We start from the raw sequence: 24,475 nt of genomic DNA, 5'->3' as shown, positions 1-24,475 counted from the left end.
AATATATGTGCTAATGCAAAAATACGAGGCGCACACTTCGCCCACGCGTAAAAGTTCAGAGCAGGCGACAACTACAGCAAGAAATGAGCCAAAAGGCAGCGACAAAAGCACCAGTGATAAGAGAAATAATATATTAAAGTCGACGTGAAAAGAAATCTTGCCAGCAGCAGCAGCCGACGCAGAAGCAGCGACAAATGAAAATAAAGTAAAATAAAATGTAGAAATCGTGTAAGCGGGAAGCCTAGCATATGAAACGAAACGAAACGGAGTGGCTTGACGGAGATTAAATAAATTTATAAGTGTGCTTTTTGTATTTGAGCAGCTTTTGTGATTGTTGTTGGAGGAGGCTAGAGAAAGAAAGAGGCGGAACAACAACAACCACAGTTTTACATGTTTCATGTTCCCTGTGCTAGTGTTTGTGCGTGTGTGTGTGAATTTGTGTTGGTAGCAATTACCCCTGCGAGATGAACGCGTGACACGATCGGAAGAGTATCTGTAAAACTTACACATTACAACTTTACGCACAATTCAATGGATTGACGCATGTGACTTAATCTGTGTGTGTCACGCTCTCACCTCTAGAAAACGAGATGCGGAAGCCGAGACATATTCATGAATGGCAATTATGTGTATTGCGGCAAGTTTTACCTGCGTCATGAAAATCTAAAGCTGCGCGTACGATTTTCTCCACTTTGGAAGTAGTGACGTTTTCCGATGCTACAGTGGGACTTCTGTGTGTATGTGTGTGTGTGTATGGGAGTGTACGCTCTGTTGTGTTAACGTCATGGCAACTCCACCTCCAGAAGAAATGTAAAACAAGCCAATTGATATGTTGAATGCTCTAATTGGACACCTTGCGCTTTAGTTGCTTGGCTTTTACCATATCGCCCCATTATCAATTGCAGGTGCTTTTTTTTGGCCCCATGAGTTCTTGTGTGTTTGCGTGTACATATGTATTCATGCGATGGTTGCTTCACTGTGTCTGTGTGTGAATATGCTCGACCTCGACAAGTTTTCGCTTCGTTTTCGCCCCATCCACTGCGCGCGTGTGTGCCCTCGTATTGGTGTGTAATTGTCATCATTCCTTTTCATATTGTAATTTTTGCTGTTGTTTTCTGGCATATTTCCTTGACTTCTTGACCCCCTCTCACTCAGCACCGTGCACTGGGCTACCCTACCTGTCACGTCCCTGCCCTATAAAACTGTTGCTGCGCCCCCGCTAAAACACTCGTACACACAAAGAAACTACCGAGTTTCATCCTCTGTCTCTGTCTAGCTTTTGGCAATCGATGGGGCTGCCTGCCTCTCGCTTGGTTTGCTTTTCTCTGTCGTTGGCGCCCCCCACTCTTACGTTGCTGTCTGTCTGGCGCTGGGCTGCTGTGTAAGTTCAAGCCAAGGTGTATTTGCATAAGGTGCTTTTCGATCTCTCACTCTCGCTCCTATGTAATGACACTGAAAACAAATAGGCAACTTGCGAGAGCTCTCTGGGAATGCACCACCCCATTTCAATACATCTTGATCCAAGCCTCTGTTCTCTAGCATTTTTTGTTGTTTGTCGTGCGTTCTTCCTTCTCTCTCTGCTTGCTGGCTCATTTATGTATTTTACTTGTCGCTTTTTAAAATTATTTTCGCTTTTTGTTGTTGGTAGATGAGGGCAGGCCGTCCACGAGCGGCGAGTTATCAGCTCACGAATTTATAGATACGCAGAATACACTACAATGCGGGACAGATTATTAGGTAAACTCCAGTGCATTGTCCTATCCCACGACCCACTTGAGAGGCCTCTTTCCACTCGCACCTTTAACCCGGTGACGTCTTTTACCAGCCCACCAGAAGCAACTCTCAAAGTGTGCCGTCGCTCTCTTTTTCCTTCTCTCTCTCTCGCTGGCTTTCGGTCAGAAAGTCTCTCTGTGCCGCGTGTGCGTTGGAAGAGAAGAGATGGCTGGAATGGATGCCCCAGCTTTAGCTCCAGTTTCGCTTCCATTTTGGAAGTTCATTCAGCTTTGACTTTTGACTGCTACAGTTACGGGTTACGGTTAATGTGTGGCCGCATCCGTTCGGTAATTTGCACTCCTATCTCTTGAGCTTATCATTGCTAGAACTGTTTAGTGCCTTTCATCTTTTAACAAGTGATTTATTCTAATAAACAAGAAGAGCAGCACCCAAAACTTTCTGCTAGAAGAAGCCAACAAAAAGTGCCAATTGGGTGTGATCTGTGGGTGTGTGTCTGTGCAGGAGTGAGATGAATGATGAGATGCGATATATGCATTGTTGTCCAGCTGCCGTTGCTCTTTTCGCACCCACAAAATATGAGAATAAGAAGAAGCAACGGCATTTGTTTATGCCTATTAAGAGTGTTTGAGTGCTTGTGTCTGGCGTTCGTGCGTGTGTAAGTGTGTTTGCGTTTGTGTGTTTGGTTAATGTTTGATCACGGTGGCTGTCTTCCTCTTTCTCACTGGCTTTTTGCTCTAAATTGATTTTAATAAGTATTTTTGAGTACTTCTGTCGGTTTTTCTCTCCCTCCTTTGCGATTATGTGGTATGTATGTAGTATATGCATGAGTCTGGTCCCCGTACGACCTTGATGTTGTACATTAACCCATTAAGCGTGCTCTCGCTCTCCCTCTCGCCAAGACTCTTCTTCGCCTGGCGATCGGCTTACAGAAAAACCAGCCATAGACACTGGTTTCTGCTTTTCCCTCCTCTTCTACCTCTGTAGTTGGTTTTTACACTGCTCGCCAAAAGTAATCGCTGCTGGGAGCGTAGTGGCAGAAGAAGAAAACTTCATGGGATTGACTTTTGTTTTCTTTGAGATTTCTGTAGGGACAGATAACGGTGCGCTCGTGCTCTGTTTATACCCTGTAAACGTAGAGGCGGAGGGTATATTTCGTATAAGAGAGTTCATAAAGAAACGCTGCCATCATCCCCCGATCTTTTTGAGAGGGTAAACTCTAAATAGAACGTTTTCTAATCATTTAGTTCTCCAAATCTGTTGAGAGGGCATCTGATAGCTGATAGCACAGCTGTAGCGATCGTACTTGTTTTCATTTTACTATCTTTGGTGTTTGCCTTACTCCAAGCACGCACACAAACACACACACACACACATACAGTTTTAGCTGATAAAAGAAAAACATACATATACCAAGGTTAGGCGTAGAAATGTGTATTACCTCTTAATTGAAATTATGTTTTCTCTTTCCCCCCCCCTTTCCCTCTCCTGACCGAAGGCGATAAAGTGCAACGAAATGTGAAAAGCAATTTTGTGCGAAAAATAAAGTGCAATAAAATTCAATTATAAAAAAAAAACATTAAAGCAAAGAGGATACAAAAAATAATTGGATAAACAAATTCAATTAAATATCAACAAATAAGAAAAAAGTGTGTACCTGCAACACGTGCCCCCCGCCCACACTGGAGGGGCATGGCCCACTGCCCACTGGTGAGCATCCGTTGGAGCAGACGCAGCAGCAGCAGCAGCAGCAATTAGATTGTGCGGAAGCCAAAAAGAAAAGAGAGAATTTAGTGTCTCTGTTCTTGTTGTTGCTGGCGGCGCTGCTGCTCTCTCCCCCGACCCGCGTCCGTATTTTGTGTGTGTGTGCTTATGTGTATCTGTGTGAGAGCGCCGCCAGCAGGCATTGAATGTGACAGCACCGACTCCATGTCCAAAGCGACTACAAAAGAAAATGCAGTTTAAGTGAATTTCCTGCGTGGACGACACGACAGCCAATTACGGAAGCGGGATCGAGTGCCGCTAATCCGCTGATCCCCACCAAATCCGAGCACCGCGCCACAACACAACACAGAGAGAGAGAAAGTCAGCCAGTCTTAGCGATGGCCTCCACACCGACACAAGCAGCCCCACCAGTCGCAGCAGCAGCACCAGTACCAGTACCAGTGTCCACGCCACAAAACTACAAAGTGCCATCGACCAGCAAGATATCCGTGGACAAGCTGCTGCGCGTCGGCTACTATGAGCTGGAGAAGACCATCGGAAAGGGAAACTTCGCTGTCGTGAAGCTGGCCACAAACATTGTGACCAAGACAAAGGTGAGTGCGAATCTGGAATACGTTTAAGACTTCCGATTAAGATTTTCCCTTAATTCCCATCGATTATAGGTCGATTATGGTATCGATCTAGATCAGCATCATCACTGCCTCTGATTAATTATCGAATAACTTCAGTTATCGATGATTTTCACTTCATTCCATCCCTAGTCCACAGTTTCCGAGCTTCTGTGGATGATTTCTGATTGCGTATTCTGCTGAATGAAATTGATTTTGGTGATTACTCTTTGATTATATTGTTTATTGCCGCGTGAATATGTGTAGAGCAATTATTTACACAACTTATTGACAATCGGGAGTTTCGTTTCGGCTTTCGGTTGCTTTTTCGATTGTTTGGGTTGTTGTTTGCTTTCAATTGACAATGTCGCTGGGTTCTGCTCAGGGGGCGTTGGGCTGGCGGTATTGGTCTGGAGTGTGGGGTGTGGGGTGTGGGGTATGGGGTATGGGTGGAGGTAGCAGCATCGACAGATGCTAATTGGAATCGCATTTGTAAGGCGCTTTTCTCCTTCCGTCGATTTTGCTTTTTGCCTTTGCTTTAACTTTATTTTGGGGGACGCTCCTCCCCCAAGCTCCCCATCTCAAATAACTCTGTTCTGTCTCTTCAGGAAGTAATTGAATTTCGTCGTTTGTTCCCTTTGTTTTCTTTTTGCGATTTGTCATCTGCTTTTATATTAATCTTCTTTTTTTTTGAGAATTTCCTGCCATAAACTTAATCGAAGCTGATGATTCCCCCGAATGATCCCTTCCGAAATTCAGTTCTAAAGCAGAAGTCCGCTTCCAGTCTGTTTGTTAACCATGTTGAGTCACCTGTCCATGTGGTGGGTGCTAACAGCAACAGCTGTGACGCCTGATAATTGGGACTGTCAACCGAAACAGACACACACACACACACACACAATCCACAAAGGAATGCCACCTTTTAGATACCTTTTTCCAATACTGAAGCAGGCAAATAATCCATCTTGCTCGCTCTCTCATACAGCAACACAGGGTATCAACACTGCGAAACTCTTGGATCAATAAACGCGACACTGTACAGAGCGAGGGCGGCAGAAAGACCACCAGATGATGGGTGCGAGGGGTGCGAATGAAAATTTAAAAGACAAACAAACGAAATTGATTTCGTTTTGCATAATTGCCAACGTTGTGGAGTCTGCACCGAACACGTGCCTATCCGTATCGATCTTAACAATTATCGCTGGATATGTCGTCGACAGCCAAACAATTACCACTTCCGAAGAACTTTCTTTCGATTCGAAAACAGCTGTTCGACAGCTTCAAGGTCCACGGTCCACGGTACACGGTTCACTTATCTTATTTTTTGCATTACCAATCAGTGGGCCAGTGCTTGTTATGTATTATTTATACATGTGTATGCACGGCTTATCTGCCTTAAGCGTATTTGCCAATAATTTACTACAATCAATGAAAAATGACAAAAGATCAAACCAGCACATGCATCGACATGCACATATGTGTTTATGTACGTACTATGTACACTCAAGTAATCCGAAAGAACCACAAAGCGTTCGATAACTAGTTTAAGGGCTCGCGCACACTGTTGCTGAAAGCGGAGCTGAAAGCGGAGCTGAAATCAAAGCTGAAAGCTCAGCTGATCTGAGAGCTTTTCTCAGGCAGAATCAGCTTGCAGGTGCGTACATTGTCGGCTGATCTGATTGCTGAAAGCTGAAAACCACTGCCTCCCTTTGTCTATCTCCTTAAGTGGCATCAATAGATATCATTATAATTATTATTATTATATTGTTAATGAATTATTACTTCACAGCACGTACAGTAGCCAGACGGAAGTTTTCTTCTTTCTTTTGTATTTTAACCACATTTCCGCTGAGTTTGTATTCGTATTACTTTTTTTTTACGAATTATTACATTTTTACATTACATTGGTAATGGTAAATATTAAAACTTTTTGCCCAATTTATCGCCTTCATAGAAATTATAGAAATAAAACTATTATTCAAATATTTTTAATAGTCCCGCTTATTCCCCAGCGATGGGTTAACCGTAATTTCGCTTAAAAATGTTTTGCAGCCCATTTTCGATCACTTATGAACCAATACACTTGAACAAAATCAGCAATCAGCTTGCTGAAAAAACAAACATGCTTGATCGATCAAACTAAGCTGAGCTGATTTGAGCGAGCTTTTTCAGCTTTCAGCTCAGCTCAGTCTGCAATGTGCGCACTTGCACCGGTGCAGTGTGTTTGTTTTTTCAGAGCTGAAAAATAAGCTTTCAGCTCCGCTTTCAGCTCCGCTTTCAGCAACAGTGTGCGCGAGCCCTAAATGATTTCATCATTAGGCATCCTGAATACGCAAAGGAAGGGATCTACAAGCTACCCTTTGTTTTGAGAGCCCAGGAGAATTTTCCCTCGTCTTTAATCGCTTTCACGTGTCGTTTCTGATTAAATTTGATTGTTATTTAATTGGGCATTAGTTTAATTTAATTGAATTATCGGTCGGAATCGGCGGCTGCCTTGGCACCGGTTTGAATGCCCCAATTGCTGCAATTAGGAGAGCTGTCATGCAGCGCACTCTCTCCCTCCTCTCTTTTTGGGCTGCTGATTGATCTTTCGCTATGGGTAAATATTTAATATTTAAGCTGCTGCCGTCGTAGTCGTCTGTCGTCTGATCCGCTGAGCGTTGACTCTTTGGCCAGCAGACCGAAAAAACATGTTTGAACATCTAACACGCGTCAGACAGAGACAGAGAGAGAGAGAGAGAGGGCAATCGTTTAACAATCTTTATTTACCTTTTCATTAACTCTTTCGCGGCTTTTTGCTATTCGCTTTTAGCCTGTCTGTCTCTGTCTGTGGTTGTTTTTCTATGCTTGATTTTTGTTGTTCAGTATTTACAAAACCCAAAAATCATGCGCACTAAATCTAAGGCCGCCAATGTCGCTCGCTCTCTCTCTCTCTCTCTTACCCACTCTGTCTTGCCCCCATTTATGACTGCGTTTTGTTGCTGTTTTCAAAAACACACACTGGCATTATGATAGCCGAAAATGTTATCAACTGCTTCTTCTTTTCGCATTTGTTTTGTCGCCAGAAGAATAGCCAGAGGCAGCAGCAACAAAAACATAAAAGAAGCCCCCACCAAAGAGCAATCGGCGAATCAGTCACGTGTGTTTACTCACTCTCTCTTAAGCTGCTTGTCTCCGATGATCAGACTGTTTGCCCTTCACTTCCTCTCTGCAGCAGCCTGTAGGCCTGTTCTTTCGTCTGAGAGACCCTTTGCCAGAGAAGATTATGCTAGGTGGTCCACAAACTCTCTTTTCGGGTCTTATTTTACGAAGCGAAGTTTGTTGTTGTTGTTCTGAGCAAAATAAGACCCGAAAAGAGAGCGCGTTGCGATTGCGCACAACCTTGAATAATTTCATTATGATGCACATAATTAATCCTATTTTCTGTTTATATTATTCCTCTGTTTAACTGCCAAAGAATGTACATATTTATCGGATATCGGATAGAAAAGGGATATCCCATAGAAACGATTCATTTCCTTTTGGATTTCAACTGATAAGTTCGCAGCTTCTGACTTCCAATGGCATTCAATTGATGGATTTTACCATCTGTAAGGTCCCTATTCCAATCAAAAAACTGTTTTCTGATAGCTCAAACGCCCCGCCCCTTAACCCATTTTCATTTGCAATTAAGTAGGCCATGGCGGGGGGTAAACTGTGAATATAATAATCGATTTTTCCATTTCCATTGTGCCATTGGAAAATTTTAAAATCACACCAAAGGCACATAAAGTCTATTGACCTCTGGAGCAGGGGAGCAGCAGAGAAGAGGCGGAGGAGCGGGAGCGGTGAGCGAGTGAGAGAGTAACAATTGCAGCAGCCTGAAGAATAGATAGGTAGTGCGAAAAGGAGGTCGCATATCGATTAAACACGTGGAGTGGGGGGGCAGGGGCGTACAACAGGGGAGATTGAGTCAGAGCCTTTGTGGGAAAGGGGTGGGGTGTGGTGTGGCGGGTGGCGGGTGCGCTGGCAACACGTTTGATTACCGCGTGTAAACAGCAACAATAAGCGCTAGACTGCAGAAGTTGCAAGGACCCGCCCAAACGTTGTGCAACATTTTGTGGCAGTCACATGCCAGCGAAGCCCCATGATGGACAATGCCAATGCACTTTTCACAATGGACGAGCAGCCCAATGGAAAGCCACCCACACCCAAGGCGAAGCCTCCCGAGAAGCCCCTCCGAAGGAGAACTCAAACCAAAGCCATAGCCTCGGCCCCAGCCCCAGCCCCAGCCCCAGCCAGGACCCCGAAGGCGACCCCCACGGCGATTATGTGTGAACTGACGCGCCTCAAGGCGCAGCAAAAGTACCTCGAGTGCCATCAAGTCAGGCTGAATGCCAGCCATTTCCAGGATAGCCCAGACGACGAGCCCAGTTCCGAAGGCAATGGTGCCCAGAGGCCAGGCAGCTCATCCACCACAGCCCTAGCCAGCCTGATCAACGAGATTGAGCGCCTGCAGTTCGAGCTGGACGAGAAAATGCAGGTCTACCGCTCCGCCAAGCGCAACGAGCTGCAGGACATGTGGCACTTCGTGACCGCCATGAAGGAGGACGTCTTCCGGCCGGAGCGACTCAGCATGTTCACGGTCAACGCCCTGAGAGAGCGAATCATCGGCCTGAACGGCCAGCTGGAGCGTTTGAGTGCGAAGAACTCGAAGGAACTGCAGACTCTGCGAGAGGAGTACCAGCAGTTGGAGCGGGAGAACAAGTTCATATGGAGGGGCAGCCTATAGGCAGTCCCCGATCTCCCGATTTATCGCGAGAAAGAATGTTTTACACAAATTATGATTAATAAATGCCCAAGATTGATAAAAGCATTCAAAGGAATACGCACATGCGTGAACCTCGATAAACTTGCATTCGGAAATGCAATTATAGAGAAATTACTTATTTGGATTGTGAGGAATCGAATATGCAGGAGCATACTGTAAGCTTTCTTAGTTATTGTTTCGGATTTCGAGTTAAATATTTAGCAAGCTAATTCTGTGGAAGTCAGGATTTGGCGAACAATTCGTGGCCTTTATTCCTTTTAGTGTCGGTCGACGTCGACGGTCGTAATCAACGTTTCAGACCTTGGCTGGGCTTGCATTGGCTTTTCCTTGAAATCAATAGAACCAAAGAACCTTTTGAGGCGATATTTTGCCTTCAGCTGAAGGATTCCGAAATGGAGGCGACATTGGGTATGTCGTTGTCGTTGTCGTGTGGTTGTTGTAGCTGCGATTATTTCGAAATGTCTCATTTGCGAGCGAAGGCTTAAGGTTCATCGCGTTTGCCTGCGACGAAACGAAAGGTCAAACGGCACGTGGCAATGTGGCATTTCTCTTCGCCCATGCCCCCACCCCACCCCACCCCACTAGGAACTGAAGTTCAACTTGAGGCGCTGCTCACGTGGCACTGGAATATTTGTGGAGGGCGTTAAATCAGTTTCGTATCAGTTTGTTTTTTTTTTGGTCTGTTTTTCATGCAATTATGTAAGGTGTCAAACACATCTCGCTCTGCCCCCCACCACTGGCTCTGCTCTGTTGCTGCCCTTTGCAGTACGCATACGACGCGTTGCACAAAAGAATTTTCAATTATTAAATGAGCAACGAACCTATCAATGCAGTTTCCTGCACTTGTCTCAAGTTCAAAGTCGAAAAACTTTAGAACGAGCGAAATTGTCTATAAATTTTGATTCAATTTGATGTATTGCTTGGAATTCGATTGAAAGTGTTCGGCATTGAACGGCTCGGCATGAAGCAGAAAATATATTAAAAAAAATACAAACTGCGGAGAGGAAACGGAATCCAAAAAACGAATTTGTTTTAAAGTTGAGAAGAAACAAAAACCGGTGCCTCATGATGATGATGATGCTGCTGCCTTGCCTGCTGCCGATTCTGCCATTGTCATTGAGCCGAAGAGCGTGACAAAGAAGAAGATAACAAGAGAGAGAGAGAGAGAGAGAGAGCCAAAGCAAGGTTTATTGAGATGAGGTGATGCCTTGGCCAGGGACCTCTCTGGCGGATTTGCTTGAAGATCAAGAGCACAAGACTCGGAAGTATTGAGAGAGCCTGCGCTCACTTTTGTTGTTAATTATTTAACATTGTGTTAAATTTTTGAAATGTTTTGCGAATACACAAAAGCAAATAAACAGCAACAGCGGCGGCGGCGGCGTCAGTCGTGAGCAAAGAATGTTTTGTCTGGTCGGCCGTTGCTGTGCTCTGCCTCTCTGCCTCCCACTCTGCTGCGGCAGCACCAAAACACACACACACACGCACGCACAGACGTACCGGTCCCCGAACACGCGCACCATGTATGGGGTGCTCTGCTGTTGCCGCAGACTGTGCGGCCGCCTAACCACCTGAACCCGAACAGCCCCCGCCAAGCCCCTGGCCACAGTTGGACGACGCACAGTGGGACAATGGCAAGCAGTTTTGCCATAATTCTTCATGAATATTGGAGCTAAGACAAGTGCCCTAAGGTGTTTATTTTATTAAACATTGGGTAAACCCAACGATGTAAGCTGTTTTTGGGGGTGTTTCTAAAGGCCTTGAATGTGCTTTTAATCAACAAACATATTTTGTAGAGGCTTAGAAGCTTAGAAATATGCAAGTGAAAATGGTTAAATCTTATTTAAGAAGTTAGATCTCCTTGTGGATTTGATCCACCAACAATGGCAGCATTCCCACTGTTCATCATTCGAGCGAGCAGCGTTTTTGTTCCACCTCCCTTTCGTAATTTTCGGCTGGCAACCCACACATCTTAGATTTCGATGCTGCTGCCTCTCTGCAGTGCGTGCGCTCTCTTTGCGGCTCTCTTCTGTGCTCGCCGACAACGTTCGTTCACCTTCGCTTGCACGAGTCGAACGACAAACAAACACAAACAAAACACAGCAAACATTCAACAAAGATCGAAGGAATAAAGGCACAACGGAACAATTGTCTTTTTGGATTGTTCTCATGTTTGTCCTCTGGTGTTTCCTTGCAGGTGGCCATAAAGATCATTGACAAGACATGCCTCAACGAGGAGTATCTGAGCAAGACGTTCCGGGAGATCTCCATACTGAAGTCCCTGCGGCATCCGCACATCACGCGTCTGTACGAGGTGATGGAGTCGCAGTCGATGATCTACCTGGTGACTGAGTATGCGCCCAATGGGGAGATCTTTGACCATCTTGTGGCCAATGGACGGATGAAGGAGCCGGAGGCGGCTCGCGTCTTCACGCAGCTCATCTCGGCGGTCCACTATTGCCATCTCCGCGGGGTGGTGCATCGCGATCTCAAGGCCGAGAATGTGCTGCTCGACAAGGACATGAACATCAAGGTGAGTAGATAATTCCCAGGTTCTTGTCCTACCCTTGATTGGTTTACTCATTCCGTGCCGTTGCAGCTCGCGGACTTTGGCTTCAGCAATCACTACGAGGAGGGGGCCACACTGCGAACCTGGTGCGGATCCCCGCCCTATGCCGCCCCCGAGGTGTTCCAGGGGCTCGAGTACGACGGACCCAAGTCGGACATCTGGAGTCTGGGCGTTGTTCTGTACGCCCTGGTCTGCGGGGCCCTGCCCTTCGATGGGAAGACCATTCTGGAGCTCAAGAGTCGGGTGGTGCTGGGAAAGTTCCGCATACCCTTCTTCATGTCCCAGGGTGAGATAGCAGACCCAGAAACATATGGCCATAGCTGACCCTCTGTTGTCCTTTGCAGAATGCGAGCACCTCATCCGCAACATGCTGGTGGTTGAGCCGGACCGGCGCTACACCATCAGGCAGATCATCAAGCACCGGTGGCTCAGCGAGTGGCAGTCCGAGCTGCATGAGGAGGAACGTGAAGGCTGCGAGGGCACAGCGCTTCCCTTTGCCGGAGGCTCCATGTCCAACTCCGCATCGAGCTCGTCGCTGAGCAGCGTGGTCGACTCCTCGCCGCCGCAGCTGGACTCGGTGGTTATGACGCACATGCTGCAACTGCCCGGCCTGACCGCGGACATGATCGCCCAGTCGGTGCACGAGCAGCGCTTCGACAACATCTATGCCATATACAATCTGCTGCAGGACAGGCTGCAGCAGAAGCGACGCGAAAACCAAAGACTGCAGCACCACGCCAGCCTCGCCTATTCGAGGTCCCGCAAGACGAGCATTACGACAGGCGTGGTGGACCGGTCGGCCGAGCCTATCAAGCAGGAATCCCTCGAGCGCCTCAGTCCGCTGAGCAGTGCGAACGCCTCCTCCAGCTCGGCTCTGGGCTTTGGCTGGACCGATGTGGCCGTGGATCTGGAGAAGTTCGGCGACTTTGAACTCGAATGCTTGGCGCGGTCCAATGAGGTGGGTTTATCAATGGTCCAAAGGCGTTCTATTGGTTTACTAATTCACGATTTACTATATCCTGCAGCCTCCTGTAAACCAGCATCATTTGTGTGCCAACACAGTCGTGAACGGGGCCAACACACGACGCCATACCGTGGGTCCAGGCGATGTGGCCCACGAGCAGGCCCTGGCCAATCCACACGTGCCGCCCATCGACTTTAAGTGCCCTCCGCAATGCAATGATCCCGCTCAGGCCGTGCCCTATTATCCCATGAATCTGCCCATGCTGCAGAACCAGCCGCTGCACAACCTTACTATCAAGGATCAGCATCTTTTGAAGCCACCCGTTGTAATGGGTGCCAGTAAGTCCTCCCACTTTGCTTTGAATGTCCTCACCACCTTGACACCCCGCGGGCTCCATCTTTGTAGGTTCCTTTGGACGTCGCGCCTCGGATGGCGGGGCCAATCTGCACATCTACTACCCTGCCAGTGGCACTGTTGGTGGTCCAGCCCAGGGCCAGCAAATGGACACGGCCGGCTACTATATCAATCCCAACTGTGGGCCAGATCCCGGTATCCCTCAGGAGCTGTCGCCGCTCAACGAGCAAGCAGCGGCTCAAATGGCTCAAATGCACTGCTGCCCAGAGGGCAACACGGGTGACTGCAACGAGGAGCTCCAAAGGTGCGTTGCGGCCACCTCTTTCCCTGATTTATGATATCTAATTACGAGTTGTCTGTTATCCCACACACAGCTATATGCAGAAGCGTGGCGGTGTCAAGCGCCATACCGTGGGCTGCACTGATGATCTCTCTGTGACGCATGGACCCGGTACGGGGCCAGGTTCCTCCCAGGCCCCAGCATCCGCCTCAAACATGCGACAACGACGAACGGGTCTGCTTACGGTGACCGAGCGGCCGCCAGGTGCGTAGAAGGCGTTGCGTAGACATAGGAGAACAGATTTGAATAGAAACTAAGAGTTTGAGAAGCTTTAAATGCAGGCGTACGATGGAACTTTAATCATAAACTGAGAGGCTTCCTAACGAATGTATTATAAGAGCTTTTGTAGTGGAAGCATTGCGATTCTTCTTCAAGTACTCAATTAATATGTATAGCCTGACCAGAAGCTCCATTAAAAACTACAAATAAGCTTCAAAGAGGTAGCTGCATGGCCCAATAAGATTTGCTTAATTTTATCTTATTTCGTATATTTTATTAATGCCATTATTATAATTTATTAATTTTATGGTTCAATATTTTTTTTCCTTTCAACCTTTCGTTTTATGTGAACTATTTTTGGTTTCGTTGCATTTGATTTGAATTTTGTGTCGCCTGCTACTGCACTGCACAACAACACACTGCTGCCTTCGCTGCTGCTGCTCCTGCTGTCGCTGCTTGACTGATCCCCCACCACCCCAAAAAAAAAAAACAAAAACCCCACACGCCGATCAATTGATAGTGATTCATCCCGAGCTAATACGCGAGGTCGAGTCTCGCATGAATCGCGACTATCTACCGCCCACACTCAAATCTCTCAGTCAGTCCCCGCCGAATGGCACCTACGGAGTCGGCCTGGCCATGGCCAAGGGCGTGTCCCCGCCGCACTCCCTGCCGCTGGTGGCATCGGCTGGTGGTTCTGTGCCCCTGGTTGCAGCCAATAATCGTCGCATCCATCGCGTTGTCCACTCGAAGCTGCCCACCGTGCAGGAGGGTGGTAAGTCTTATGATTTCATTTCCGTTTTTGCCGGCCAGGATACCGAACCAAGAATACAGTGAAAATACGTCTGGATGTTATTTCGTGTGGCTCATGATTTGTTTCCCTTTTTTCTTGTCTTGTATCCCATTCCATTGCTGCTGCGCTTGCCATTTAGCGACAATAGGACGCTACAGTCCGGTGCGGCGGGCCTCAGAGGGATCGAAGAGCCAGTTCCAGGGACCGCTCCAGGAATGCCAATCCCTGCAAAAAGGTATTGCACAGAGAAACTTTTTGGTTGCACCCAGTCCGCCGCTTTTAGAAAATTCGATCAGTCTGCCAGGTAAGAAAGAGAACGAGAACAAAATTTGCCCCCAGCTTTGAGCTCCCCCCCGTCCAGATTGCACATAGATTTGAGATGCTGACGAATTCGTTTCCCCATAGGTTCACCCATACATGGGAAGCCAGGAATGGGCCTCCAGCTGGCTCTGCGACGTGGCCATGACATTGCCATTCCGCCGGATGCGATCAAGGCACTGCTGCCGGCACTGGATCGCCTGGTCAAGGAGCAGCGTGTGAGCTACGAAATCGCCAACAAGATAATCTCATCGCATGTGGTGCCTCTCGATCTGGCGCCACTGCTGGGTCTCTCGGCCCATGTCCATGCCAGCGGGGCGGCTGTCAGTGGCGGTCATCTGGACCAGAGCCACCTCCTGCACCACCAGCAGCTGCAGCAGCAACAGTTCCAGCCCATGCACAGCTTCAGCGTATCCCCGATTAGCCTTCCCCACGCCGCAGTGGTGAATGCCTCGCTAACCTCCGCCAAACAGATGTTCGGGCAGCCGATGGGCGGCTATCCCCAGTACCCGACGGCCATGACACTGCCCCTGCAGCCGCAGCACCAGCACCAACTGGTGGGACAGTTCAGCAGCATCAACCTGGGGGCCAGCAATTCCAACTCGAGCAGCGGCTGCCAGTCGCCCGTGTACAGCAACAGCAGCTTCAGCGGCAGCTGCTCTCCAAATCCCTACCTGCCCTGTGTGCCCGCGGTTCTATCGCCTGTGTGCAGTGCTGGGGGACCCTCTTCGCCGATGCATCAGATCACCAAGGGTATCTCTGTTCTGACCACAGGCAGCGGCAGTGGCGGTGGCTCCATTACACGCGGCACATCGGCGGCAAGCGAAGGAGCGGCTGCTGCTGCAGCTGCCAATCAGCCGCTGGATCTGTCCATGGATGTCTGCGGCGGAGTCCACGGCGAGCAGCCGTCGGACTATGCCACGCCCAACTGGTTTATACCCTGTAGTACGGCAGTTTACTATGACCTGAAGCCGTTGAATCTGTCGCCGGCGCAGCCAGTGCGTGTGGTGCCCACGCCCCCTGCCTCGCCCAATCTGTGCATCATCCAGGAGGAGAACGGCAACGGTCAGATGTGTCACACGATCACGACCGGAATGCCCTATGCCGGCTGCACTGGCGGGATCACGCCACAGATCTGCCTAACCGATGTCCAGGGGAGCGAGATCACCTTGGTGGCCCTCTCATCGGATAATAGTCGCGATAGCGAGGACTCTTTGGAACAACACACGCCCGTCATGTCACTGCAGGTGCGTTGAAGATCCTCTTCATAAGTCTCATGGATGAATTAATGCATTAATCTCCTTACCTTTCTTTCAGGGGTTGATCATTGCAGAAACCCACAGTGATATGCCCTCCATAACGCGTGGAATCGGACGCAAGGCGAGCCTGGACTGCGAACCCAGCAGCAACCACGTGACGGCCACTAGTTCCACCTCCCAGACCGAGGCTCAGTGTCGGCGGGGGAGCGACAAGTCGCTGGGGTTTTCTGACGATTCCCTCAGCAACGACTCGAATAATCTGTCGCCCTGCCAGGAGCCGTCGGCCAGTTCGGGCTTCAAGTCAGACTCACATTCCGAGATGGGGGACCACACCGAGTGTGGCCACCTCACACCGGACTCGATGTGCGACTCGCGACGGATGTCGGATGAGATGTGCTACGAGGTGCCGCTGCCGCACGAGTGCTCCAACCTGGACTCCACCCGCATCCTGGAGATGGTGAAGCAGACGATCGACTCGACCATGCCGCCCAAGGGATTTGTTCTGCACAAGGGCAGTATCAGTTCGGAAGACAGCGGGGCCGAGTCGCGTTACAGCAGCGCCTCGAATGCCTCCAGCTCGAATACGGCCTGCGAGCCTTCAGGACAACCCCTGGCCTCCGCCTCCGGCTATAGCGAGCCCACCACCAATCTCAGCCTGGAGTACTCCGGCGGCCTGCAGATCGAACTGCAGGTGTGCGAGGGACGCAGCCGGGACCATCAGGGAGCCGGCAAAGGCATCAAGCTGCGTCGCATCTCAGGCGACCAATTTGAGTACGGCAAGATCTGCCAGCAGCTGATCAGCACCATCACCATGCAACAGGTGGCCGGCTGAGCACTTAATGGGTGTACCCTGTCTCTTCCCTTCCCTAGCTACCTACTAAATGACTACTCGCCTTGCCTAAACTCTGCTTAGCTGTGATTCAAGCCGATATGTACGATATATCTATAACTATATGCATGTTTATCCTAGTATGTGTGTGAAGGACTTGAGCAATTCAGACGAGTATAATTCTATTATGTAAATACATACGTCTCTAGCTACATTTTTATTATGAAATTCAAATTTGAATCCCATTTCAGATCTTCTAGATGTAGTAGCATAATCAAAATCAATGAATATCAAATAGACACTTTTTGTATTGCTATTTAACCTGATTCTTAGATAGAACCTGGTGAAATATTCGAGAATATCCCCTCCCCACCCTTCAACGCATACAACATTATAGAAATTATAGAATTTATGCACATATTTTAGAACGATATGTGTATTTCAAGTATAGGAATGGCGAGAAGTTCTTAAAAAAAACCGACGACAAGAGCAAGTAAAATGCATTCCAGTAGCAACAATTTTCATACAAAAGCAACAAATGTTCGTACTAGCTATAAATGTAATATAGATGCGTAGATCTAGCGATATATAGATACTATATGCGTATATCCATTAATTTTAAGTTCAATTCTTGTGCAATTCGTAAGCGTAAAAAGCGTTTAGTTCAACAAAGATACGTACATCTTTATCCATATGCAATATATATGTATGTATATATGGATATTTTACAAAATGTGTAGTTAGTTCTCTATCCTCTAAATGTTATGCATTATGCGATAAGCTCTCGATTCCGTTTAAAATTTAAACAATTTGTATAACTTCTGTAGTAAAGAATTCAAGTTTGTTCGTTTGTTAACCGATCCTACGATTAGAGAGTGTGCCGTCGTGCCCCCAAAAGCGTCATAACATATATTATTAGACATCCCCCAAAACATTGAGAAATGAAATCTATTTTTTCAAGAAAGACTGCTGTGATTTTAAATATAACTAATTAATTTAAACCGATAGGAGAAGAGTGTAGAAGAAAACAGAAACAAAAATACAAAATAAACACGAAATCATGTAGCTATATACGATTATCAAATTACATAAATTGTTCAACTTTATCTTAAATAAATTACCAATTCTTCGAAACATACAAAATTAATTTTGATTGGCTTGCAGATGATGGCTTCCAGAAATTCCAGCTGGAAAACAATCGTAAATCGTTTTCGAGATTTTTTTCAAAAAGCCAAGGCGTTCGCATGGGAAAAAAATATAAAAGGTTTTCGCGGCGATCAGATTTCAAACTCAGATTTTGGCAAAAGTTAAGGCAATTTATTGATGCGACTTGCTGATAAATGTTGTGCATTAATATCTCTTTAAAATGGTTATAATTTTAGATCATTTTAGATCAATTTTAATTAAAATATATGCCAATTTGTAAAAATTTGTAAGTTATGCTTCAACGCTTTCATCGACTTCTCATTCAGCTATATTGTGCGCGAGGGCTTATTCCGTTCTGTTTGGTTTGTAGCCGAAGTGCAGCATTCGCGTCAGCATGGAGGTGAAGCACGGTATCTGCCGTGCCTTTATTGGGTTGTCCTGCATGTTCGACTCAAAGTCGATGGCCACGCGCTGACTTACAAAAGTGAGAATTGTGAGCAGGTCGTCCGTCTTGCCATTGCGGTCAGCTCCTCGATAAGTGACTGGATGTACCACGAGCCCTTGCCTACATTACGCCAGGAAGTGTAGCCTGCAATCGCATGTTCAGTAAGTAAATATCGTAATAACGTTACGATTAGATATTCATCCATACCTGGAATCGTCGAGTAGGAGATGAGGAAGTCTGCATGGACGGGTATGTTGTAGCTCATAGACGAGTCCCCATCAGTTTCAGTCCGGCACTTATTCAACATCATGCCCCCGTCCACGAGATAACCTTGGCAGGCTTGTATGAAAAAGAGCTTCGGCTTGCCCGCTAGCGTGGGGCACATCTTGTCAGTGAAATAGTGGAGGATTATGTCCAGCTTGTACTGAATGTCGTTGGCATAAATGCAGCCATGCTCGCCGTGTGACAAGATGGCAATGGCCAGGCAGTCATTGTCGGTGTGGTCCTGCGCAGCTGCCTTCTCCACATTTTCGCGAATCTTCTGCCACTTGCAGTCCTTGTGCACCGTGACATCGAAACCTAATTTCTTGAAAGTCTTGCTTAGCTCCTCCGCGTCCACGTTGGTGCCCAAGCGAGTCTTCAGCCTGGGTATCTTGAAAAACTCATGATTGAATATTAGGGCCAATCCCCGATTCTTATGATTCATATTGTACTCCCTGGCAAAGCTACTGCAAAAATCCATAGTGTCAATAGACTGTCATATTAGCGATAAGGTTCGATCGAATCATTGTGAAGAATAAGAAATTAATGCGACAATGTACCCTACCCCGATCCAACCGTTACACCACCAGCTACGTCCGTTGAATCACCAGTAATAAAGCTCCTGTTTATAAACTCGTTCGTCATTTTGCTTCTGATATCTTCTCAAGGTGAAGAAACTGCAGTTACTTGTTTTTGTGATCTTCTTGTTGCCTGCAACACTTCTTACGTTCTGTTCGCTGCGTCGTCGCCTGCTGCACCTTTGCTTTAACATTTTGCGCCTTCTCTTTGTGCACCCATAGAGATGGAAAATCAACCGATGACTTTCTATTTTGTCGATTGTTTTGGCGATTTTTGTAATCGATGTTAAATCAAAATGGAAATATCGAAGGCCTCGATAGTGTCATCGATGATTTTGCAGCCTTTTTCACATCTCTACAAAAAATTCAACAAACAAATAAATTATTGGAGTTTTTTTGAATTAATTAAGCTGCATAAGCTGAAAGGATGATTTGCCGATTGTGCCTAAACAGCGTCAGCGACACGGACACCATCCAGATCTTCGAGAGCATTGGCGTTACATTGAATGTGGCTACAGTGCTGGGCAAATACTTTTGGTTTGAGGTGCATTTTATTCTGTGCAGAGTTCGAGTGTAAAGTTTAATTGCATTATTTGTCAAAATTTGCAGCCAAAAAACGATGATCCCATATCGACGGTGCTTTGCGTGGGTTGCTGGAACCAAGTGAGCCAATTCCATGAGTTCTTTGTGGCCGTGGAGAAGGCGCACCGGCTGCTCACCGAACGCTTCTCCCTCAATGTGGGGGAAAAGTCTAACAGCGTACAGCCAGAGATTGAGGAGGAGCCAAATCAGCTTCCTGATGAGGCAGAGGAGGCGCCCCAGTTGCCTGATGGGAAGGAAGAGCTAAGCCATTTACTTGATGAGCCGGAGAAGCCGCTTCCGTTGTCTGATGGGGCGGAGGAGCTGCTTTTCCAGCAGGAATTGGACGTGGGTCATCAGGACTGCGATAGCGATGCCTCCTTCAGCAATGAGCAGTTCCTTAGCCAGGTACTGTGTCCGCAGGATACTGATGACCAGCAGGCAATGGAGAAGCAAGAGGAAGTGGATTTCAAGAATGTGCCACTCATTGCTGTAGAAGAACGTCGGGAAACGCGCTCGACAGCCAGAATAAAATCGCATCAGGCAGCAAATATGGAGCTCTTAGGAGCAGACCTAGAATCCTTGGCAGCAGATGCGGAATCTCTAGAAGTCACAGACAGCGAATCCAAACCGGTGAACACTTCAGCTACCGTCGCCAAGCGACGAATGCGAAGTCGCAAGTCCGAGCAACATTCAATGAAAGCCAAACGTTACGTGGACTATAAAAAGTCCATGCTGGATATCGACCAGAAGATCGCTGGCCACATGCGTCTGACCTGCGACATCTGCCACCAGGGCCACGCGACCTTCCTGTTACTCTGCAAGCACATGCTGCAGGTGCACCACCGCAAGGGGTATGCCATCTGCTGCCACAAGAAGTTCTACAAGCGCTCCGCTCTGACGGACCACATTGACCGACACACAGATCCCGAGAAGTTCAAGTGAGTGGTAAAGTGGAGGCCAGCAATTTGAAATTTCTCACACCCAAAAGAGGATCCTTATTAACAAATCATGTGATTATAGGTGCACGGAGTGCGACAAAACTTTTGCGGACAAGCAGTGCCTGCGCAATCACGAGCTGCTGAAGCACCAGCCGGACGATGTGAAGGTCTTCATGTGCGAGCAGTGTCCCAAGCGCTACACAAAGCAGTATTTGCTGGAACAGCATCGAATCATCCACAAGGAACGCACTATACCGTGTGGAATCTGCGACAGACGGTTAGTTGTTAGTCAAGCACTCGGTTATCCCTGATCTAATTGGATTTCTACCTTGTTTACAGGTTTCCCAATAACTCTCTGCTCAGTACTCACGTGAAAATGGTCCACAGTAACTATGGCACAATGTGCGACATCTGCGCTCAGGTGATACGCGGAAGAGCGGCCTTTAAGCGCCATCAACTAGAACACTCCGGTGTCTCAGAGCCGAAGGTACAGTGTGACATCTGTGGATCGTGGCACAAGAACAGGCATAGCCTGAAGAAGCATGTGCGTCGGCACAAAGGATCCTCGGAAGAAGTGCGCACATGCAAGGTGTGTGGCAAGGTGTCACCCAATCGGAGCGCCATGCTGAGTCACCAGCGTTATGTGCATTTGGCGGATCGTAAGCATGAGTGCAGTGTGTGCAACAAGGCCTTCAAGAAAGCGATTACCCTCAAGGAGCACATGGCCATGCATACGGGGGAGGTGCTCTACAAGTGTCCCCACTGCCCCAAGACATTCAACTCGAATGCCAACAAGCACACCCATCGCAAGAAGGCTCATCCCAAGGAGTTCGAGGAGGCGCGCAAGGCCCGCACCGAGAGCCGAATGGCCACCGCCGTCGATGGGCCTGGGCCTGATCCTGAGACCCAGATTATCACAATCTCTACGGAAGGCGACGAGGGCGAGAGCGAAACACAAAACATTCTGCTCACCGCCACCGAGGAGGAGCTCAAGGCCGAGGGCATTGAGTTCACCCTGTGCCTTAGTCCGCAAGCGGCAGAGTGAAAGATCGATCCGATCTGTTTGTCTGTTGGAATTCTGTATAAGTTTATTTGTAAGATCCTTAAGCTAGCAGCGAGTAACAAAATAGACGGAGATTTGAAATTGAATGTTCTTGATAATTGGCTAATACTGGTACTAACCGCGCTCGCAAATGATTTCCACAGCATTGGGCTCCATCAGCACCGATTCCAGGCAGCGTTGGACGGCCGAGCCCAGAAGTTCGTCCAGCAAAAAGTTGACCAGGCTGTGGGGAGGAGATATATGAAGGCTCTAATCTGTGAGTCAGGACGGACTTACTTCTCATCGCTGACAAAGCGCCAGAGGTTCATCTGCAGGTAGTGGGCATCCACTTGGATCTGCTGCAGTCCATACTTGCTGAAGGTCCTCAGTCGTACGCATTCCAGCAGCGTCTGCAAGGGATTCATTGATTAAAAGCCGCAAAGCCCGATTGGAGCACTCACTTTAAGGCCAATCTTAATGATGCCCATCACAATGGAAGCCTTGGTGAATTCCACCGATGTGAAGATGTCTACTCGCTCCGAGAACAGGCGGTGTATGTTGGACACATAGCTGGACTCGAGCTGCGAGGGCGTGTAGTTGGACCAATTGGAGCGATACTGCGGCTTCGAGGCCGTGAAGTTGCTGAAGTAGGTCTTGCGGCTGGAGTCGCTGCTGGCCGTGGTGCGAAAGCCTGTTGGGTTCCCCGTCCCCTCGTACAGACTGGCCACCACCGTCTCGATGCTGCCTAGCTCCTCCACCACTCGCTTCATAACCGCCCGCACGGAACGCGGTTCGAGGCAGTTGAGCCAGTCACGGGTTTCGACGCTCTTGCGTAGCATCTGGGAGATGTTTGCCCCTTGGAGGCGAACGTACGCGTCAAGTAGGGCATGGGCCGTCTCCCGCATCTCCGCACAGATTTCAGTCTCGTGGGTGAGCGTAGCACTATTCTCCGAGTCGATTTCGTAGAGGTCATCTACCAGTGCAATCTGTAAAGAGGAGAGGCGATTAGAAATCTAGGGCATCGATGGAGGGATGCTTACCAGTATGTGGACGCCTTGCAGCTCCAGTTCTAGGCAGGTTTTGGACAGTACTAGGAGTAGATTCGGCGGACTGGAGCTGGAAGCATCACCGAAGCCGCACATCACCTTGGAGATGTGGCGCAGGAAGCCAATGAGAAGGTTTTCCCGAATGCCCTCCACACACAGGGCGCCCTTGTGCTCGGCCTTGATGTTGAAGGACCAATCGGTGCGCAGAAAGATAAGCAAGTCCTGGAGCACACCCTTGATCTTCTCCACCATGGCCACGTACAGGTTGCTGATGAGATCCGACAGGTTCAGGCCGGTGGCCGCATCACTCTTTGCCGACACTAGAGAAAGACGCACAGCGCTTAGGCTATCCGCGAAGTGATCCTTCAGGTTCTTGGCGTGGGCGTCACACAGCTGGTGGGCGGCACCAATTATGATGTCAACCGTATTGCGCTGTACCTCCAGTCCTCTGCAGATGTTGCGCATGGCCTGGAGACGTCGATGTAGGCGGTCCAAGGCCCGAAGCATGACCTGGGTGTCGCCATAGCCAATATCCGACTCTACGCGATCCTGAACTAGTGTCAGATACTTGTCGATGTTTTGGTTGAGGAAGATATTCAACTCGAGCAAAGCATTTTCCTGGAAGTCGTCGCTGAAAGGGATCACAGATGATTAGGTTCGGAGAAGTGGGAATTTATGGCCTTGATTTACCGCTCTTGCTCGTAGTGCTTAGCCACAAACATATCAAAGTAGGACGTCACCACCAGGGCCAGGTCGTTAAGGAAGCCGTCGATACCCATGTCCACGAACTCCAGCATATCCCGCTCCGTTTGGTCCTGCAGCATAACTATCAGTTCGTGTAGGCGCTTGCCGGCACAGGTGAGCATCTCGCTGGCCAGGTCCGAGGTTTTCTCGTCCAGTTGCAGGAGCAGCTCTCCGATCTCCGTCAACGACTGGGCCGTGTTACCGGCCCGCTGAAAGTCCTGGCGCAGCGTCTCTTTCAGGTCAGCCATAATAGCATCGCAGTCCTTTTGAATACCATCAAAGGAGGGCTGTCTGCCGTATTGGGCAAACACCTTCTGGGCGTGGAGGTAGTCCTGCACCGCCTGGGCGTAGTTCTGCTCCTCGATCAGGCCCTTGAGCTTGCCTGGCAGTGTGGACAGGAACTGGAGACGCTTCAGCAGAGAGTGCTTCTCGGAGAGTCGGCACAGCTGGGAGCGTGTGCCCTGCAGCGTGCCCGTGATCTGTTCGCTGAACGTGGTGATTGACTGCATCTTTGTCATTAGAAGGTTCACGTCTGACTCCATCTGCTTGAAGTCATCCTTCATTTTCCGTATCGTGTCAGTGGCTGAGATGAACTTGTTGTAGTTCTCATACACCAGCGTCTGCATGTCCGAGTGCAGGGTCTGGGTGTCCTTCACAACAGCCGCCTCCGTGTCCATGATTTGTCTCAGGGAACAGTCCTAAAATATAGTAATGTAGGGTTGGCCCAATCCGCTAACCAGATGGCTCACCTTCAGGAGCCTCTCCAGATACTTTTCTGCATCGAAGCTGGAGCTGTCCATGTCAAATGGACTGGCGTTGCTCTCACTCATTGTGTAGCGTGTAATTTAGTTTGCTCATAAACTAATTTTGTTTATCAAAGTTCGTATTTTTTGTTGTCGTCCGCAGAAAAGTGGAATAACGCAAGTCCAGTGTTGGCTAGTGCTCCATTTTTCATATCAGCTGATTGCACGTATCGAAATCGACTTTATCGGTTTTATCGGCCGATCGGCGCGTGACTGCCGACTGCTTCAATTGCGTTGTATACTAAGACAAAAGGTTGTAAATATGTTTACGCTGCATAAATATTATTGGGAGCTGGTTTTTAGCTCTATCTACCATGGAGTTATTGTGTTTAATTAGTCTTTCATGTGATGACGGGTTCGAAACTAAGTGGTTT

The 24,475-nt window shown here is 48.2% G+C and overlaps 4 protein-coding genes and 1 pseudogene across 6 annotated transcripts; 3 read left to right on the top strand and 2 right to left on the bottom strand.

The window, feature by feature from the left end:
* Positions 1–3,500: 3,500 nt before the first annotated feature.
* Positions 3,501–17,611, top strand: LOC6591149. 3 transcript variants are annotated; one of them, XM_026985165.1, is made up of 11 exons: positions 3,501–4,049; positions 11,069–11,404; positions 11,471–11,726; positions 11,785–12,398; positions 12,466–12,742; positions 12,810–13,062; positions 13,133–13,302; positions 13,838–14,092; positions 14,259–14,414; positions 14,516–15,675; positions 15,746–17,611. In XM_026985165.1, the coding sequence occupies exons 1-11, from the start codon at positions 3,834–3,836 to the stop codon at positions 16,517–16,519; spliced, it is 4,467 nt and encodes a 1,488-aa protein (XP_026840966.1). In that variant the 5' UTR covers positions 3,501–3,833; the 3' UTR covers positions 16,520–17,611. The 3 variants fall into 3 exon arrangements, with proteins under 3 accessions (XP_026840966.1, XP_026840965.1, XP_026840967.1); XM_026985164.1 differs by having other exon boundaries at positions 14,250–14,414; XM_026985166.1 differs by lacking the exon at positions 13,838–14,092.
* LOC113565046 lies at positions 8,137–8,911 on the top strand. Its single transcript, XM_026985167.1, has one exon. It carries the CDS (start codon positions 8,191–8,193, stop codon positions 8,833–8,835), a length of 645 nt encoding a protein of 214 aa, XP_026840968.1. The 5' UTR covers positions 8,137–8,190; the 3' UTR covers positions 8,836–8,911.
* A 200-nt stretch (positions 17,612–17,811) lies between the features above and the next one.
* Positions 17,812–19,117, bottom strand: LOC6591192 (annotated as a pseudogene).
* A 228-nt stretch (positions 19,118–19,345) lies between these two features.
* LOC6591191 (transcription factor grauzone) lies at positions 19,346–21,615 on the top strand. Its single transcript, XM_002015879.2, has 4 exons — positions 19,346–19,490; positions 19,556–20,466; positions 20,549–20,743; positions 20,806–21,615. Exons 1-4 carry the CDS (start codon positions 19,374–19,376, stop codon positions 21,509–21,511), a joined length of 1,929 nt encoding a protein of 642 aa, XP_002015915.1. The 5' UTR covers positions 19,346–19,373; the 3' UTR covers positions 21,512–21,615.
* A 9-nt stretch (positions 21,616–21,624) lies between these two features.
* On the bottom strand, positions 21,625–24,176 carry LOC6591190 (vacuolar protein sorting-associated protein 51 homolog). Its single transcript, XM_002015878.2, has 6 exons — positions 24,048–24,176; positions 23,245–23,996; positions 22,549–23,185; positions 21,970–22,494; positions 21,806–21,918; positions 21,625–21,752 (listed from the first exon to the last, which is right to left on the bottom strand). Exons 1-6 carry the CDS (start codon positions 24,126–24,128, stop codon positions 21,644–21,646), a joined length of 2,217 nt encoding a protein of 738 aa, XP_002015914.1. The 5' UTR covers positions 24,129–24,176; the 3' UTR covers positions 21,625–21,643.
* Between the last annotated feature and the right edge of the window lie 299 nt (positions 24,177–24,475).

The sequence above is a fragment of the Drosophila persimilis genome, unplaced genomic scaffold, assembly GCF_003286085.1.
Source record: "Drosophila persimilis strain 14011-0111.01,24,50 unplaced genomic scaffold, DperRS2 tig00000002-arrow-pilon, whole genome shotgun sequence".
Lineage (NCBI taxonomy): Eukaryota > Metazoa > Arthropoda > Insecta > Diptera > Drosophilidae > Drosophila > Drosophila persimilis.
Note: the sequence above shows the minus strand (reverse complement) of the source record. Positions and strands in the feature narration are given on the sequence as shown.

Excerpts from the sequence above, each read along its gene's own strand:
- LOC6591149 (XM_026985164.1), top strand. The coding sequence starts at position 3,834 with ATGGCCTCCACACCGACACAAGCAGCCCCACCAGTCGCAGCAGCAGCA. Across the intron at positions 4,050-11,068 it reads ACATTGTGACCAAGACAAAG|GTGGCCATAAAGATCATTGA; the intron begins GTGAGTGCGAAT and ends GTTTCCTTGCAG. Across the intron at positions 11,405-11,470 it reads ACAAGGACATGAACATCAAG|CTCGCGGACTTTGGCTTCAG; the intron begins GTGAGTAGATAA and ends GTGCCGTTGCAG.
- LOC113565046 (XM_026985167.1), top strand. The coding sequence starts at position 8,191 with ATGATGGACAATGCCAATGCACTTTTCACAATGGACGAGCAGCCCAAT.
- LOC6591191 (XM_002015879.2), top strand. The coding sequence starts at position 19,374 with ATGATTTGCCGATTGTGCCTAAACAGCGTCAGCGACACGGACACCATC. Across the intron at positions 19,491-19,555 it reads GCAAATACTTTTGGTTTGAG|CCAAAAAACGATGATCCCAT; the intron begins GTGCATTTTATT and ends CAAAATTTGCAG. Across the intron at positions 20,467-20,548 it reads ACAGATCCCGAGAAGTTCAA|GTGCACGGAGTGCGACAAAA; the intron begins GTGAGTGGTAAA and ends ATGTGATTATAG.
- LOC6591190 (XM_002015878.2), bottom strand. The coding sequence starts at position 24,128 with ATGAGTGAGAGCAACGCCAGTCCATTTGACATGGACAGCTCCAGCTTC. Across the intron at positions 23,997-24,047 it reads ATCTGGAGAGGCTCCTGAAG|GACTGTTCCCTGAGACAAAT; the intron begins GTGAGCCATCTG and ends ACTATATTTTAG. Across the intron at positions 22,495-22,548 it reads TGCAAGGCGTCCACATACTG|ATTGCACTGGTAGATGACCT; the intron begins GTAAGCATCCCT and ends TCCTCTTTACAG.